Genomic DNA, 16,456 nt, shown 5'->3' on the forward strand with positions numbered 1-16,456 from the left:
TCTATTTTAGCATTTCCCAATTGTGAAGGAAAAGAGATTAAGCCCATGATGTTGCAAAGTGTGTCCACCAAATCTTTGGGGCTTGCAGTAGAGCCGTGAGGTCCGCCCAATGGAGAGCTTGTTTCTCGTCTCATCCTCTCACTTTTGCGTGAGCCCTTCCACTTGACCGTGTTTCCTAAACCTTATGCATTGACTACCACTGCATGATTTTGTCTTCTGTGCAGCTCCTGCTTAGTATTCTTTAAATCAACTTACTTTTTTAAAACTTAAATTTATGCAAATAATTACTATCTGTGAAATGTGGGTTTAATGTTCTAGTTCTTTTCAATTAGCCACTTAAAGGAACATGTGCATATTGGGGGTTTTGTCTACCTAAAATCATCTTTTATCTTTTTAGAGGGAATCAAGTTCATTTTGAGAAATGCTGCACTATGTGCTGGACTTTTAAAGCTCTGATTTTGAACTAGAGTATGAGCGGTAGAAGCTACTTTAACATGGAAGCACCAGAGGAAAGGAGAGGTCATGGGATGGGTGGGTGCTGCCTGCTGAAATACCCCTTGCTTGGGCACATTCTTGAGTCCTGAATATGGGGACATTTGGCTGCGTGCATGGCAAAGCTTGGGATCATAGCCTTGCATCAAACGGCTGATTGGTTTTTCAACCTGGCCAAACACACTCATGTGCATGTGCACATACATATGTATCTCCACCTTTCATAAGTTTTATTTTTTTTTACAGGTTTGATCTTGCTCTTCTACCTAGTTTTTTATGGGTTTCTGGCTGCACTCTTCTCATTCACAATGTGGGTTATGCTTCAGACTCTGAACGATGAGGTTCCGAAATACCGTGACCAGATTCCTAGTCCAGGTAATTATGTTGCAGTTATGTTGCAGGCTTTTAACAAAATTGGGTTATTTATCTTCATAAATCTGTTTTATGTAGCAAATAGAAGAGCATTAAGCCTTGGAGTTGAGTAATATGAAAGTTTTGATTTTTGTTGTTTAATATTTATGTACTGATTTAAAGACTTTCACATATATGCACTGATAAATCTTAAGTTTTTTGTTAGGAGCAAGCAGAAATGAATATTGAGAATTTTAGTGAAGCCAAGTTTGAATAGTATGGTTATAGTTATGAGTGGCTTTTATGAATATTGTGTAGCAGTATCACTTTACCTCGAATGATTTACTTATAAAGTATATATCTTAGCTCTAGGTTGGCTTAGAGCATTGGTCTAACAAAATACATGCTTCATGGTTCTAAGTGGTTAGTATGAAAGTGGTAAGAAGTGTTAAATAATGACACATTATTAGAGAATAAAATGAATATACTCTTCCTGTTTAATTCCCGTGTATAGATTGTCTGAAGAAAAAAAGTTCTTCCTTATACCAGAGAATATACTTTAGTACAGTAAAAATCTTAACCAAAACACTTATTTAAATCACATTTTCTACCTCCTGATTTTACTCTTCTTAAACAGTCTTTGAATGACAACTCTGCTTTGATTGTTGAACATAGCCTTTGTCTTCAAGGTGCCGCAATCTTTAAAGAAATAAGAATACAATAATGTGCAGAACTCTAGTGTATATAATTCCAAAAATGTGAATAACTGCTGGAGATGATAGAGAATGGCAGGTTCTGTTTAGAGGAGTGGCATTTGAATAGCTGCTAGAGTGGACACGCAGGCTGGGAAGGTGGAAGTCTAGCAGGAGGTTTCTCCCTACAGCGGTGGTTTTCAGCCAGCGGTGATTTGTCACCCAGAGGGTATTTGGCACTGTCTGGAGACATACTTGGTAGTTACAACCGGAGAGGTGCTGCTGTGAGTAGAGATCAGGGATGTTGCTAAACGTCCTACAGTGCGCAGGTCAACCCCCCGTGACACAGAATTATCCAGCCCAAAATGTCAATAGCGCCAAGGCTGAGGAACCCTAATCTAGTTCCCCACTCACTGCATGGACTCGTGAGCATATCAGCACACAGACTGAACCAGTTTCCTTAGCCGTTTTTCTTGGAACAATTTGTTCTGATGGTTTCCTTCCTTTACATCTAATATTTGCCTAAATATCCTGAATAACTTTTTTCTCTTAACTTAGTTTAATTGACCATCAGAGACTAGCTCCCTGCTAATAATTTTCCCTTCATCTGCCCTATTTCCCTTCTACCTAGACTAGTTCTAATTATTTTCCTGCTAAGTTATGTGACTTCATTACCGTTGAACACAATCTGATCTGTTTCAGAAATATTAAGCTGTTTATGATTGCATGAAATATATAAGCAGTAAAATGCATTCAATATTTTCTTAAGTGTACAGTTTTAAAGGGAGTTCCTTAAAATTATCTACCAAGTGTATTATATTCCTTAAAAATGTATCATTATTTTAAATAAATAAATATATGTGCACACATATACATATTTTCTTATTATACAAAGTTATTAGATATGGAAAATGTTTAGAGACTAGTGAAAATTTTAGGATTGTTTTTAAGACCGTGTGCAAGGCTGAGTTAATGTAGATCTAATGCTTTTAAATAAGGAAAGTTTATATCAAAGTTGGAAGCCTGACTGTTTCTTACAGTTAAATATGCTTGTGTTTTCTTTGTCAATAAGCTCATGCACCATGTTCTATATACATGGGTGTCAACTGCTGATATTAAGTCATTGGTGGTTATACTCCAAATTTAGTTTGTGAAAACCACATTGTAATTGTAGAGCATCGTTTATTATTGAAAGAAGAATATTTACCATAGAGATTGAAATATGTAGGTCTCTTTTATTGGAAAAAGTAAGCTATCATTATGAATGTTTCCATATGGCTGTGATTTGAATGATAAATGTGTGTAGACTTTGACTTGCCAAAATTTTTCTCCTTATGTTAATGGCAAATAGGCAAAACCTAAAAATATTATTTGATAGAAAAGTGAATATAGAAAGTTCAAAGTAAAATTGCATTCTTTAAAGTAAGGATTGGTGAATATAACTGGAAATACTCAAATTTAGCAGGAGGTTTCTAATTGGTAATTTCTGAGATGGTTTTGAAGATTTGAATTCTCTTCAGTTTTAGAAGTCTATGTCTTCATAATTGTATGGAAGTTGGAAGTTCTTGATAATTTCAGCATATCTGTGAACACAATTTTCCATGTCATTGACTGAGATCTACTTTTTAGGGATAAGAGTAAGGAGAAGGAGAAAAGGGGATTTGATACAGTTAATTTCCCCCTTTTTTCTTTTATCTCTGTGTAGGACTTATGGTTTTTCCAAAACCAGTGACTGCATTGGAATATACATTCAGTGTGCTTGATCCAAGTTCCTATCAAGTGTACACTGAAGACCTTAAGAAGTTTCTAAAGTGTAAGTATGTTTTTAAGAAAAAAGTAAAGTGTAAAAGATTTTAATTATTATGGAAACTTGCAGCAAATTATGATTACTTTTAGAAATATCATTCTTAGAGTTTGCTTTACCTTTTTCTCCCCTCCTATTAAACATAGAAAACTGAGAGAACTTGCAAGTAGAGTTTATAATTAGTTGTGAGACTGTTCCAGCTTATGGAAGACATAGGGGCCTAAACCCAGTGGACAGTCGATTTGATTTTTCTATCTGTCCTATAATAAGTACACTAAGTTCGTTGAGACATAACATTTATGTTGCATAACAACTGAAAATGTTTGATTAATAGAGCAAATCTATACTATATGAAATAATACCCCCATTTATTTGGATCTTTTGTATCCAGTGTACTGCTTATGTGGGGCACAGGAAATAATGTCTGTCATTTTTAAAAATATGTCTATGTCTGATTTTTAATGTATCACTGTGAGTTTGATTTCAGAGTTACCAGTTTGTAATGCTCTTTAATAGCCATCCTAGCCCAGTTTTTCTTCCCATTTTGCTTGGCCTAACCATTCACAAGAGTGGTACTAATAGTCACACGAATATCCAGCGAGGGCCCTGGCCTGTTGGTTCTTACCACCTCATGTCCTCCTCAGCCACACACACCTGCAGTGCTCCCTGGAACACACAGGCCTCCTCTGCCAGCATCCCTGGCTGAGGCTTTCCTGCCTCACCCTTCTGTCTTCAACACTGTTCTGCATCAGTGGGACACTGGATGCTGCTGCTTCTACTTGGCCTCAGTTCCCCAGCCCCCACCTTCCTTCTTATCTAACTTACTGATTCCGTGGTTTTTCATTTCATGTTTGTTTTTGCCAGTACTCTAACATCCCTTGCCTCTCAGTCTGTTTATCATGCACTTGTGACAAAACTCTGCTCCTGGATAAACCATATAACTTCTGGATAAAGCTTGTCCTTCTCTGAGTCTGCTCCTGAGCAGCCATGTGCTGCTGAAGACAGACACTCAGCAGGGCTGTTAGCACTTGAACACTGATCACTTCCCTCATGTGGACCTGTTCACTGCCTGGCAGTCCTACTGAATTTTTCTGGATAATTCTCTGAAGGGATTATTTCCGACCTCTACTCAAGCCTCTAACCCCTGACGTTTTTCACTGTAGCTCACTTTCTTCATATAACCTGGTTTCTTGCCTCAGGAGGTAATAGAGGTGCTCAATTTCCCAGTTACCATTTTGTCTGTAACATTCCTCCTGCATTGATGGGGGAGCTGCCCTTCCTCTCACCTGAGGCCACCAGTACCACTCCTACTTTGGATCTCATCCCCTCTCGCTGTCTCAGAAGCATCGCACTGTTTACTGTCCTTTCACATATACAAGGGGTCTATATTTAAAGACAGTTTTATGAAAGTATTATCCATGGCTTAAAAATCTGATAGTAAAGACAGCTCTGTGGTGAAAATAGTAGATCCTAGCCCTACTCCTTTCTAGCTGCAGTGCTGGTCATTTCTTCAATGAATATTTTTTTGAGGGTCTGCTCTGTGGCGAGCACTCATCTAAGTTTCTAGCAATGAACAGAAGAAACATTCCTGTCTTCATGGAGTTTAGAGTCCAGTGGTGGATTAGAAGGTAGTAAGTGCTGAGGAGGAAAATAAAGCAGAGGAAGGAGATAGGGAGAAGTGGGGAGGGCTGCAGTTTTCATCAGGGTGGTCTGGGAAGGGCTCATTGAAAGAGAACCCTTGAGGAAAGACCTGAAGGAGAGAGGGAACTAGCCATGGAAATGTCGAGCAGAGGAAGCAGTAGGTGCGGGGGCACTAAGGCTTATGTCTGACATGTTCAGCGTTCATCAGGGAAGCAAGAGCAGCTGGGTAGAGTGAGCCAAAGAGAGAAAAGTAGGAGATTGAGGTCAGGGAGTTCAAGGAGGACCAGATTGTAAAGGCCCTAAGAGGCCATTGTTAAGTTGACTTTTACAGTGACCAAGATGGGGGATTTTCAGCAGAGAATAACATGATCTAACTCAAATTTTTGCAGGATCACTCAGGCTGCTTTTTGAAACTAGAGTGTAGGGGAGAAATGCTGGAAAGCTAGTTTGGAGGCTACTGCAGTAATCCAGATAAGTGGAGATGGTGGCTTGGCAAGGGACAGAGCGACAGAGGTTGGGAGAAATAGTTTGATGCTGGATACGTTTTCACTAGGAAATAATTTTATTTTTTTGAACTTTTTCCTATGGTGTTTTTCTTGTATATCTGTAAATATTATGGTTTTTCTGCTGGTCCTTGATTAATCACTTTCATACATTGATTTATCACTTTTATGCACCATCTTTACTTAGCTCATATGCCTTGTACCTTTCCCCTTCTCAATTCAATAGTAATTGATTACTATTTTTGGTTTCATAATTGGCTCCCTTTTTATACTTTTTGTATCTTATTCTATCACCTACAGACAGTCTCTTCTCACTCCCTTATTTATAAACTCATCTAAGGAATTCTGTTGAGTCTCTCTTTTTCTGGAAAACTCCTCCCCAGAGCCCTTTCCCTACTGCTGCAGTCTGTACCGATTACTGTGTGGCCTTTCTGCTCCCAGTTGTCCTTTGGGGACTTCCTTTCATCACTTTTTTAGTTGGACCCACTGTTTCTTGGCTCCTGCTTTATTTTTTTCTTAATTTACTTCCTAGTTTTGATGGAGTACATTCTCAAGTAACTTTATAAGAAAAGATACATTTTGAGCCCTTTCATTTCTGAAAATGACTTAATTCTGCCTTTATAGTTGATAGTTTAGCTGTGTATAGAATTTTAATTCCTTTGTATTTGCCTTTTTTCTCCTCTCCAAAGTTTTTTGTTTTATTTTTCAGTTTTCTCTATCTTTTTAGGGCTCTAAAATTTGTCTGGATTCCAGTGTCTGAAGTTCCATTTTGCTGGGACTTGTTGGGGTCCTTCAGGATAAAGACTAAGGTTCTTCAGTTCAGTGGAATTATCTTCTATTATTACGTCGACACTTTATTCAACTCAATTTTCTGGTTCTCTGCAGAACAATTCTGCTGAACTGTTATGTTTATTGGGTGTTGGGTCTCTTGTTTTTCTCTCATTTTCTGTTTTTACTTAATTATACTTTAACTTTCAACCCTGTTTTATTGTTTGTTTTTCACTTTCAGCTGTCACTGTTGATTCTTGTTTGTTTTTGTGTGTGTGTGTGTGTGTGTTTCTGGTGGCCGGCCTGTACAGGGATCAAACCCTGGACCTTGGTGTTCACAGCCACGTGATCTAACCAACTGAGCCACCAGCCAGCCTGCTTGTTGATTCTTTTTGTGTTTAGAAGATATAGTATCTGCTTGAAAGTTACCGTGTCTTCTTTATTTTTTTCCTGTGGATACTAATTGGAATTTAAAATTTTATTTTGTTTGAATTACTTTTTCCTTTAGGGCCATATTTTCCCCCTGATAATCTTGGTCTTTCTTATTTTAGGCTTTCCTCAGATGTGCAGGGCTCTTTGGTTATCCTGGGATCCCAGACTTTTCTATGTTCCCATCATGCCCTCTATAGGGAGTCTTCATAATCTGACTGTTCATCATCCAACTTCCTACACTTAAGCAATTTTGAAAGGAAGTGCAAGTCAGCATAATACAAAAACAGTCACCAGTGAGCTGACCTGTAACAACAGGGTAGATGCAGGGGAAGCCGAAGCCCTTGGGAAAATTGGTGAAGGATTTGAATGTTTCTTACAAAAAGGAAGTGATGGATGTTGTGGTGCTGTTTTGTTATACGTGTTTATCCCTACCCTCCAAAGCATATGAATCATTCTTTGCTTTTAAATGAGAACATAGTTCTCAATAACCAAATTTTTGGTAAGTATACGACAAAATCAAAAATTCTGACAACAAATTTTTTCCTAAGGTGAAGATCTTATACTTCCTTTAAAAAGCATTTACTTTGAAATTTTGGTCCCTGTTTTGGTTGAGTTCATTTTAAGTGGCCTTTTTCTGGCACTAGTTATACCCACACTTCAACAGGTATTACTGGGCACTGTTACACCAATATCTTAACTGTCTATTAGTGAATATCCTTCACTAGATAGACTAAGCTCATTGAGGGCAGGGGCCACACAGGCCTGTTTACTGTTGTGTCACTTGTACCTAACACTGTGCCAGGTGCAGAGCAAACATTGTATATTTCTCCCTCCTCTTTTCTTCTCATTTCCAAGATCTTAGCGTTACTCCTTTACAACTGTCAAATCCGTCCAGTTACCTCCATCTCTGCTAAAAACACCCTTTTCTGAGCTAACATTATCTGTCTGGGCTGTTTAATAGTCTCCTAACTAGTTTTCCAGATCCTTTCTTTTCCCTTTCTGGACTGTTCCTCACATTACAGTCAGTGTTAAATTTTTATAACACAGATATGGTTATACTTCCTTGCCACAGCCCCTCCCTTAAAACATTTTAATGGATTGTCATTGCTCTTTGGCAGAACACCCACCCACACCCTCTGAAATTCTTTAACACAGCTTACAAGACTCTACATGTTTTAGCTTCTACCTTCCTTTATCTGAAGTGCTTCCTCCCAGCCTCATACCCTTCTGTTTTTGGCTCAGTTGCATTCCCCTTGGCATAGGCTGTCATAGCATTTATTACGTATCTTCACACCCCTGCAGTTAGGATTTTATAGCTAATGTCTGTCTTCCCCACTAGACTAGACTGTGAGGTCTGTGAGGACGGCAGCAGTGCCTTTCCACATCCTCCCTGTATCTTTTGGGCCAAGCACATAGAAGGCATTCAGACAGTGCTGTAGTCAGGCTGGTGCCATCTAATGGTGACAAAAGAGGTTGATCTATAATTCAGTTTGTGTGATTGTTGAAATGCAATAAACTTTATAGCTCTAGATAGCTGCTAAAAAGTTAAAGCAGCAAACTTAATAATCTTTCCCTAAGTTATGTATCTTTTTGGGCTGATCCAGCACATGTATATGTTTCCTTTTTAGCATATAGTGTGGAAGAACAGAAGAATCTCACAGTCTGTCCCGATGGAGTACTTTTTGAACAGAAGGGTCCAGTTTATGTTGCATGTCAGTTTCCTGTTTCCTTACTCCAAGAATGCAGTGGTTTGAATGAGACCGATTTTGGCTATCCCCAAGGAAACCCTTGTATTCTTGTGAAGATGAACAGAGTATGTACCTCTTTTACATCTGCTGCTGCTTTTTTCTAATATCCTCTGTTAAGGAGCCGGCAACTATTTTTAGATTTTTATGGTTGAGTTAATGCCATTCTTATTAAATATTATTTCATTGATGGGTCGGCCCGTGGCTCACTCGGGAGATTGCGGTGCTGATAACACCAAGGCCACGGGTTCGGATCCTATATAGGGATAGCCGGTTTGCTCACTGGCTGAGCGTGGTGCTGACAACACCAAGTCAAGGGTTAAGATCCCCTTACTGGTCATCCCCCATATATATATATATATATATATTATTTCATTGGGGGGGCAGCTCGCTTAAAAGGCTAAAGGTGATATTTATCCACCTTTGGAAAAAGTTAATCCAGCAAAATCAGATTGGTTCGTAGATTAATCATGGATTAGGGAATTAAAGTAATTTCGGCTCTTTCCTTTTGAAAATACCTACATGCATTCTGCCATAGGTTAATGCTTCAAAGAGTAAGTATTCGGGTTGTCATACCCGAAGCATGGTTTTGTTAAGATGCAATGCTCCTCTTTGAATCCTTTGTTGTAAAATTATTTAAAATTCCATGGTAACTCCATAAAGTTTTGGCTTATTTAACTTTTTCCTGAATATTTAGTAGCAAAGCATAGTTTTATAGTGTATGTAGATGTAGTTAAATAGTAGAAATACAAATAAAATCACATTCTAATGAGCTCAGTGGGATGCTGCAGTCATAAGCCAAAGTAGCAGCATTTTGCTGTTTTACAGCGGGGTGCCTAAATTGTATGGCTATTAGCGAAGTAAGAAGCTCATGTTCTCCATGTGACCGTAATAATGAATTAGGGTCATTGTGCAAAGAAAATGCTCTCCTTGTGTAATGACATGATCCTAACTCCTGGCCTTCGTGCTCTGTTAAGTGTTGTGCTACAGAGTTGTGTTCTGATGCTGTTACCCTTTTGAGGCCTGCAAGGTCTCCTTTGAAGAGTTGGGGTCATTTACTGAGGAAAGGGCAATTTCTTAAACAGGTGTAGATCTGTCAAGGTCACGAGTTCGTATATCTCTAAAGTCATTGGTAAGCAAAATGCTACCTCTGATAAAAGTAGAACTTGGGTCTTGTAGTTGGTATTGCTAACTAAGGAGTTTCCATGTAGGGAAAACCAGCTAGACCCTGAAGTGCCCAGACTAACTCCCTGCCAGCCTCCTTCTGTCCTATTGGGAGGCCATGGATAATGACAGTTTCCAGATTGTCCCATAGCACTCTATAGATCTGAAACATTGCCTGACACATAGTAGGCACTCAGTAAATGATTACTGGGATGTTTCTTTTTTCTCTTTTCTTTTTATTGTAACAAAGTTGATTGTACATATCTGTGGGGTAGACTTGAACATCAGCACCCACGTGCCATATGTGATGCTCACATCAGAATAATTACTATATTCAATAACATACACCGTTACTGCTGTTTGTGGCCCTTTACCCATTTCTCCCTCCCCCTTCCCTTCCCACTTCTAGTAACCCCAGTTGTCCTTTTTATGATGTTTCAGCAAGACTTTATTAAGAATTCAGGGTAAAGTAAACCAAAAGTAATGTGAAGCTAGATGATCTAGATTGTAAGATGAATTAAGTTCATGTGTTTTAATGGCGGTGCCCTAATCTTAACCTGCTAGAAGTGTCCTTACTACGTACAGATTGCTGAAATTCTCTTCCCAATATAAAACCAAAAGAAGGAGTCCTTGTCCCACAGGACCAGCTTTTTCAGGATGGCCTCTTTAAATGATGAGGGTCTGAGGCTGTACTTGCCAGTGAGGACTTGGCCGTGCGGGGCGTGATGGGAGGATAGCATCAGACTCGCAGGGCTCAGCCAGGAGATGTGCTCCCAGGTCACTGCGTGGGTGAAGCTTGTGATTGCTGTTGATATGTTATTTGGGTTACAGTAATAAGAGGAATATTTGCATTTTATGTGTTCACATGTAAACTGCATATAAATTCAGAACACCAAAAAAATCCTCTCACAAAATAGATAAATATCTATTACCATTTATACAGAGTTATATTAACTACATACATGAAAGTAGAACCCCTGGGAGTCTTTCTTAAAATAGGATTCTTCCCAGTGTATGTCTTTTGTGGAACAGATAGATGTGAAATATGGCGAGGCTCTGTGAGAGCCTTCTGGAAACACACATGGGGGGGATCGTGACCTGATACATTTTCATGAAGAAAGTTAATTATTACAGTGAGCCTCTGTGGTTCTTGTTATGTACATTAAATCATTTGTTCATATAAATAATTGGATTTAAGGCTTCCTGTTTCTTCTTGTAAGAGTAAGCAAAGTGTAATTCTGTGTTTTGGTCAGTTCTTTGGTAATTGACTTATTTTCTAAATTGCCCCAGTATAGTAATAAGACAGTTAATCTGTAAGATAATTATATTGAAAAGTCCATTTTAACCCCCTAAAATAAAATAACAGTAAAAGGCAGATGTAACTGGGTTAATACGTAAAGTTAGCATTAATCTCAACCCCTCTGCCCCTGTCCGCCAGCAACAAAGGAGGAGGTTTCATTGCATGCATATGTGATGTTTAAATTAATCAATATATTTTTAACCTTAGATAATTGGATTAAAGCCTGAAGGTGAACCAAGGATAGAATGTATTTCAAAGGTTAGTATTCAAAACATAATGTAGCTTCTTTTAAAGCTTTAATGCTTCTTGAAATGTTTAAAAGTCTAATGAGCTTAGTTGTCTTTTTTCCTTCCCTGTCACATTTTTTAAGTACTTTCTAGTATCATTCTTGGAATAAAATTTTACCAAACTCTGTGGGAGTAGCCCTTCTAATGGTGATTCCTAGTGACAGTTCAGAAAGACGGTTCCACATGTACTTGACTTCATGCATGTCGCCTTCACGTCTCTGCGTGCCGTATTTCATCAATTCTAAGATGCCCCTTTTCCCCAGTCTAATAATGCTGAAATTGGGATTAGCCTCGTATTGATGGTATCTTAAGACTGTGTCATGATTATTTCCCTTTCTTAGTAGTTCCTAAATTGGTGTGCTAACCATAAATGCCATCTGAGATTTAATGAAATATGGTACTTTTTCCTTCTTTAAGGTAGTGGCATTGTTTTTCTCCCTATCCCCACTTAATTTTTTCCGGCATGCTGTGCAGTTTTCATCTCATAACTGTCTTTTGTTTTCTCTCCATGCTGCAAATACAACTAAGACAAATATGTAAAAGATGGGTAAGAGTTCTGAGGAGAAATTAAGTTTTAAATTTAATTTTATCAATTTTTATCATTTAATACTAAATGTATTTTCAACTCCAATTGTATGGCAGAAGTATTTTATTTGAAATGTTGCATTGAAATAACTTATTCTTGTGAAAAAGACTATAGGGGAGATGTAAGAAGAATCAGGATAGTTTGTGTCAAAGGGTTTAATTGTGTAATATTTATAATCAGAATGAGCAAGTCTCTTCTCAAAAACAGATTCGTAATTAATGTAGTTAGAGCAGCAATGTAGTTTCTCCAAACTGTTCATAATTGATACTGTTTAACTATAAATACAATTTTTAGGAGTTCTTTTTTGTGACCTAAAAGGGGTTTCTTTTACTTTCAACTTTAGGGTGAAAACACAGCAGCTATATCAACTTATCCTAATAATGGAATTATAGACTTAAAGTATTTTCCATATTATGGGAAAAAACTGCATGTAAGTATTTGGAAGCTCTTATTTGGTACTTACTCTTTTGGGAAATCGGAACATCTGTATTGAATATCACTTGTCTGGGGTATGTAGATACATGTAATTTGTCTGTAATTTGTGCATCATCTGTTCAGGTTTTTGAGAACAAATGGTGATGGCAAATGGAGACCCCACGTCTACAATTCAGAACACAAAACCCAAGTGGATAAGTTAAAGGATGGTTATTTTCAAAATGCCATTTTCTCTTTCATTATAAAAGTAGTATGTGCTTATTTAGAAAAGTATTGAAGAAATAAAAAAGCTCATTATAGAGGGATACCTATATTATAGTGTAATTTCTTTTTTTAAAAAGATATGTGTATTATAAGTATAATTTTTAAAAAATGATTTCAGGCTTAAAGTGGCTAGAATAGTACAAAGAATTCCTATAAACCTTTTTACCCAGATTTCCCAAATGTTAACGTTATACCTAATTTGTCTTATTTTATATTATTTAAATATATAATTTTTTTCCTCTGAACCATTTGGAACTCAGTTACAAACATGGTGCCTCTTTACACTAAATGCTTGAGCGTGTATTTACTAAAAATAAGGATATTATGTTATATAACCATAGTATAGCTACCAAAGGAAGTTAACATTATATTGATAAAGTACTGTTATCCAATCTATAGACCTTGTTGTAATTTCATTAGTTGTTCCAATAATATCCTTTATGGCGAAAGAAAAAAGTGTTTTCCTGGTCTAAGATATCACCCTGTTAGACCTTTAGCAGCCCGATATCTGGAATAGCTCCTCGATCTCTCTGTTTCATGCCCTTGTACTCCTCAAAAATGAGTACAGGCCCTTTTTTTATTTTATGTTCCTCAATTTGAGTGGTGTTTTTTCATGATTACACTTAGGCTGTGCGTTTTTGGCAAGAGTGTCTCAGAAGAATTGTGTTCTTCTCAGAATGTCCTATGAGGAGGGACATAGCATTGATCCATCCCATTAGTGGTGATGTTAATTAATACTGATTGCTTGGTGAAGGTGCTGTCAGCTGGGTTTCTACAGTATAAAATCACTCTTTTCCTTTGTCATCAATAGGTATTATGTGGGGGGAATACTTTGAGAGTCTCTAAATCACTCTGTTTCTGCCAGAGCTTTTAGCATTTGTTGATTCTTGCCTGGATTATTAGTAGGATATTTCCCAAATGCTGTTTTTAAAATTTCATCTTTTTCCATTTATTAGTTGGCATCCTGCTGTAAGGAAGAGCTTTTCCTTCTCCCTCATTTATTTCTGTCACTATAGACTCATGGATTCTTATTCAGGAGTTACAGACTGTTATAAGCATTATTTATTTTGATGCTAAAATTGTCCCAGATTTGGCTCGTAGGAGACCTTTACGCTGACTCCTCTCTGTGTCATTTTAACATGTTCCCTTAATTCTCTAAGTACTTCCTTATATTCTGGCACCACAAGATATTCCAGGTTTACCTTTTTCTTTTTGTGTCCCAGCCCTGGAGTCAGCCCTGGTTCCTTTTAGTAAAGAGCTCCATTTAGAAAACACAATGAAGCTAAAACAATTATGGGTACATTTGCACCAAGTTACACAGCAACCATAGTAAGGATATAGGAGACCCAAGTAACATAATCACTAAGATAGATCTTATGAATATTTATCAAACATAGTAATATATAATCAATACCATAGAGAATATATATTCTTCTCAAGCACACATGGAATAGTCACAAAAATTTGTCATAAAAAATACATCCTTAATTAATTATTAATTATAATCAATACTTTCTGACCACAATGCAAAAAAATTAGAAATTATTAAGATAAAAAGACCCTTCCACACTGGGGCAGGGGGAAGGGGGAGTGGAAACCTACTAAACAACTTTTGGATGAAAAGGGAAATTAAATCAACATTATAGACTATCTAAAAAATAATGATAATGAGACACAACATAATTACAGCCTATGGAGATACATTTAAAGCAGTGTTTAGAGGAAAGTTTATAGACATAAATACTTCTTTTATCAATAAAAATTAAAGTATGATATTTCAGCTTTAAAAAAAAAGGTAAGGCAGAGAACAGAAAATAATAGATCTAATTAATAGATTTTTTAAAGTTTACAGAATAAGCCAACTCCTGATAGAGAAAAGTATAGATGTGGTTACTGTAGAATTTGATTTTTGTTTTTTGTGGTTTTTTGGTCAGCTGGCTGGTACTGGGATCTGAACCCTTGACCTTGGCATTATGAGGCCACACTCTAACCATTGAGCTAACCAGCCAGCCCTACTATAGTATTTGAATTGATGTATTTTCCTTTATTTGCCAGGTTGGGTATCGACAGCCTTTAGTTGCTGTCCAAGTTCACTTTGATCGTAACAACACTGGGAAAGAAATAACAGTGGAGTGCAAGATTGATGGATCACCCAACCTAAAAAGCCAGGATGACCGTGACAAGTTTTTGGGACGAGTTGTGTTCAAAATCACAGCACATGCATAGTATGAGTAGGATATCTCCACAGAGTCAATGTTCTGTTGTCTGTCTGCATTTTGTATCAGCTGGACCTGCCATTCTAGAATTACTAGATCGCCTGGGAGAAAGGTGGTGGCTGCATGACACCGGGGTAACATCATAATGTGCTTCCAGATCATAGTGTTCAGTGTCCTCCGAAGTAACTGCCTGTTGCCTCTGCTGCCCTTTGAACCAGTGTACCGTCGCCAGATAGGGACCTCTGAACACCTGATCGTGAACATGTAGAATGGGGGTCTTGTCCTCTTTTTATGTGGTTTAATTGCCAAAAGTCTAAAGCTTAATGTGCTGTGCTATGTAAATATTTTATGGATTTAACACTGGTTAACTGTCATATTTTGATGCCAACAGAGTTTTAGGGATAAAATGGTACCTGGCCAACATCAAGTGACTTTATACCTGCAAGAAAGGTGTGTGGAGAAGTTCTGTATGTGAGGAAGAAAAAAGAAAATAAAAGTGGATTTGAAAGTGTTATCTTGGATTTTTTGTAAAATTATTTTTTACATGCTGAATTAGTGCGTGGACCTTTTTGATTCAAAGCACAAACTTTCTGTTGTAAAACATGTTTAAAAAACTGATGGAATTGTTTTTAGTGCTAAAACTATAAGTCTGTTGTAGGTTAAAGTATTTTAGACCATAGGTGAAACAGCATTTTTAGGTTATTCATATGCACCTAATTTTTTATGAAATTAAATTCATAAGACTTAAATTGTACAGTAGTTTGTGAAATATCTTGTTACTGCTTTTATTTAGGAAACCATGGACTCTAATAAAAGATATAAATTATGAAATATAAAAATTTGGAATTTATTTAAGGCTTCAAACCAAACTATAGAGTTTTATTTAAACATTCTTTGGTTAGTGTCATGGAATCTTTCCTCCTCAGTCTTAACTGTTCTTGGTGCGATTATCATGATTTGACCTACTTTCTCCTCTGTTGAGAAAGCTGTGCTTCCCGTATGATCTACGTTTTTTTGTTTGTTTGTTTTCTTTAAGCCTATTTTTTGCTGTTACTCTTCTCCTTTTAAAAAAGGCAAAAGCAGATATTCTCCAGGACGGGTGGACCCAGCCCATTGGCTCAGAAATGGCTGTAAGGAAAAAAAACATGAGGGCTCTGGATGGCCTGGCCCGGCCAGCTGGGCCTCTGTGGCCTGGTGGCAGGCTCGCCACTGTGGTGGTGGGCACTCAGCCCCACGCGGGAGCTCTGCTTGTTGCTCTGTCAATAGGAGCAGAGTGATAACAGATCTTCATTTCAGCAGTCTTTGCAGCTGAAGAAAGTGATACTTGGAATTGTTAATAAAGCAAACATTTTCTGGGATTTGATTTTCCTCTTAAGAGTGTAAAACAAGGATAAAAGATTGCTGTGATGCGACAGAAACAACACAAACTGTGGCCAGGACATCACTTCAGTTGGCCTGGCGTGAACACTTCAGTTGGCTCAGCAGCTGTCAATTTTGGCTCATGCAAAATTCATATTATTGAGTATTCAATTAAATTTGTACTCTTGTATCTTTCAAGGTGTAATATGGATGTAATTTGTTTTAATGAGCTTAGATAAAAGCATTCTGGTTTTCAGAATATGAAACAAGAATTGAGATATCATTCAAAATGGAGGGGGTTTTGAAAAAGTGGGACATACACGTAAGTCACCAACTCATCTTGTTTGTCCCTCTGCAGTTCAGAAGTTTGGACGTGGCTCAGCCCCCGACTGCGTGTGACTTTAGTTGATCTCCCCA

At 37.5% G+C, this 16,456-nt stretch overlaps 1 protein-coding gene across 1 annotated transcript; it reads left to right on the forward strand.

Moving 5' to 3' along the window:
* Window positions 1-738: 738 nt before the first annotated feature.
* ATP1B3 (ATPase, Na+/K+ transporting, beta 3 polypeptide) lies at window positions 739-15,519 on the forward strand. The gene is made up of 6 exons (XM_008577590.1): window positions 739-867; window positions 3,241-3,348; window positions 8,312-8,496; window positions 11,100-11,150; window positions 12,109-12,195; window positions 14,520-15,519. The coding sequence occupies exons 1-6, from the start codon at window positions 801-803 to the stop codon at window positions 14,688-14,690; spliced, it is 669 nt and encodes a 222-aa protein (XP_008575812.1). The 5' UTR covers window positions 739-800; the 3' UTR covers window positions 14,691-15,519.
* The last annotated feature ends 937 nt before the right edge of the window (window positions 15,520-16,456 follow it).

This window comes from Galeopterus variegatus, unplaced genomic scaffold, assembly GCF_000696425.1.
Source record: "Galeopterus variegatus unplaced genomic scaffold, G_variegatus-3.0.2 Scaffold1548, whole genome shotgun sequence".
In the NCBI taxonomy this organism is placed as follows: domain Eukaryota; kingdom Metazoa; phylum Chordata; class Mammalia; order Dermoptera; family Cynocephalidae; genus Galeopterus; species Galeopterus variegatus.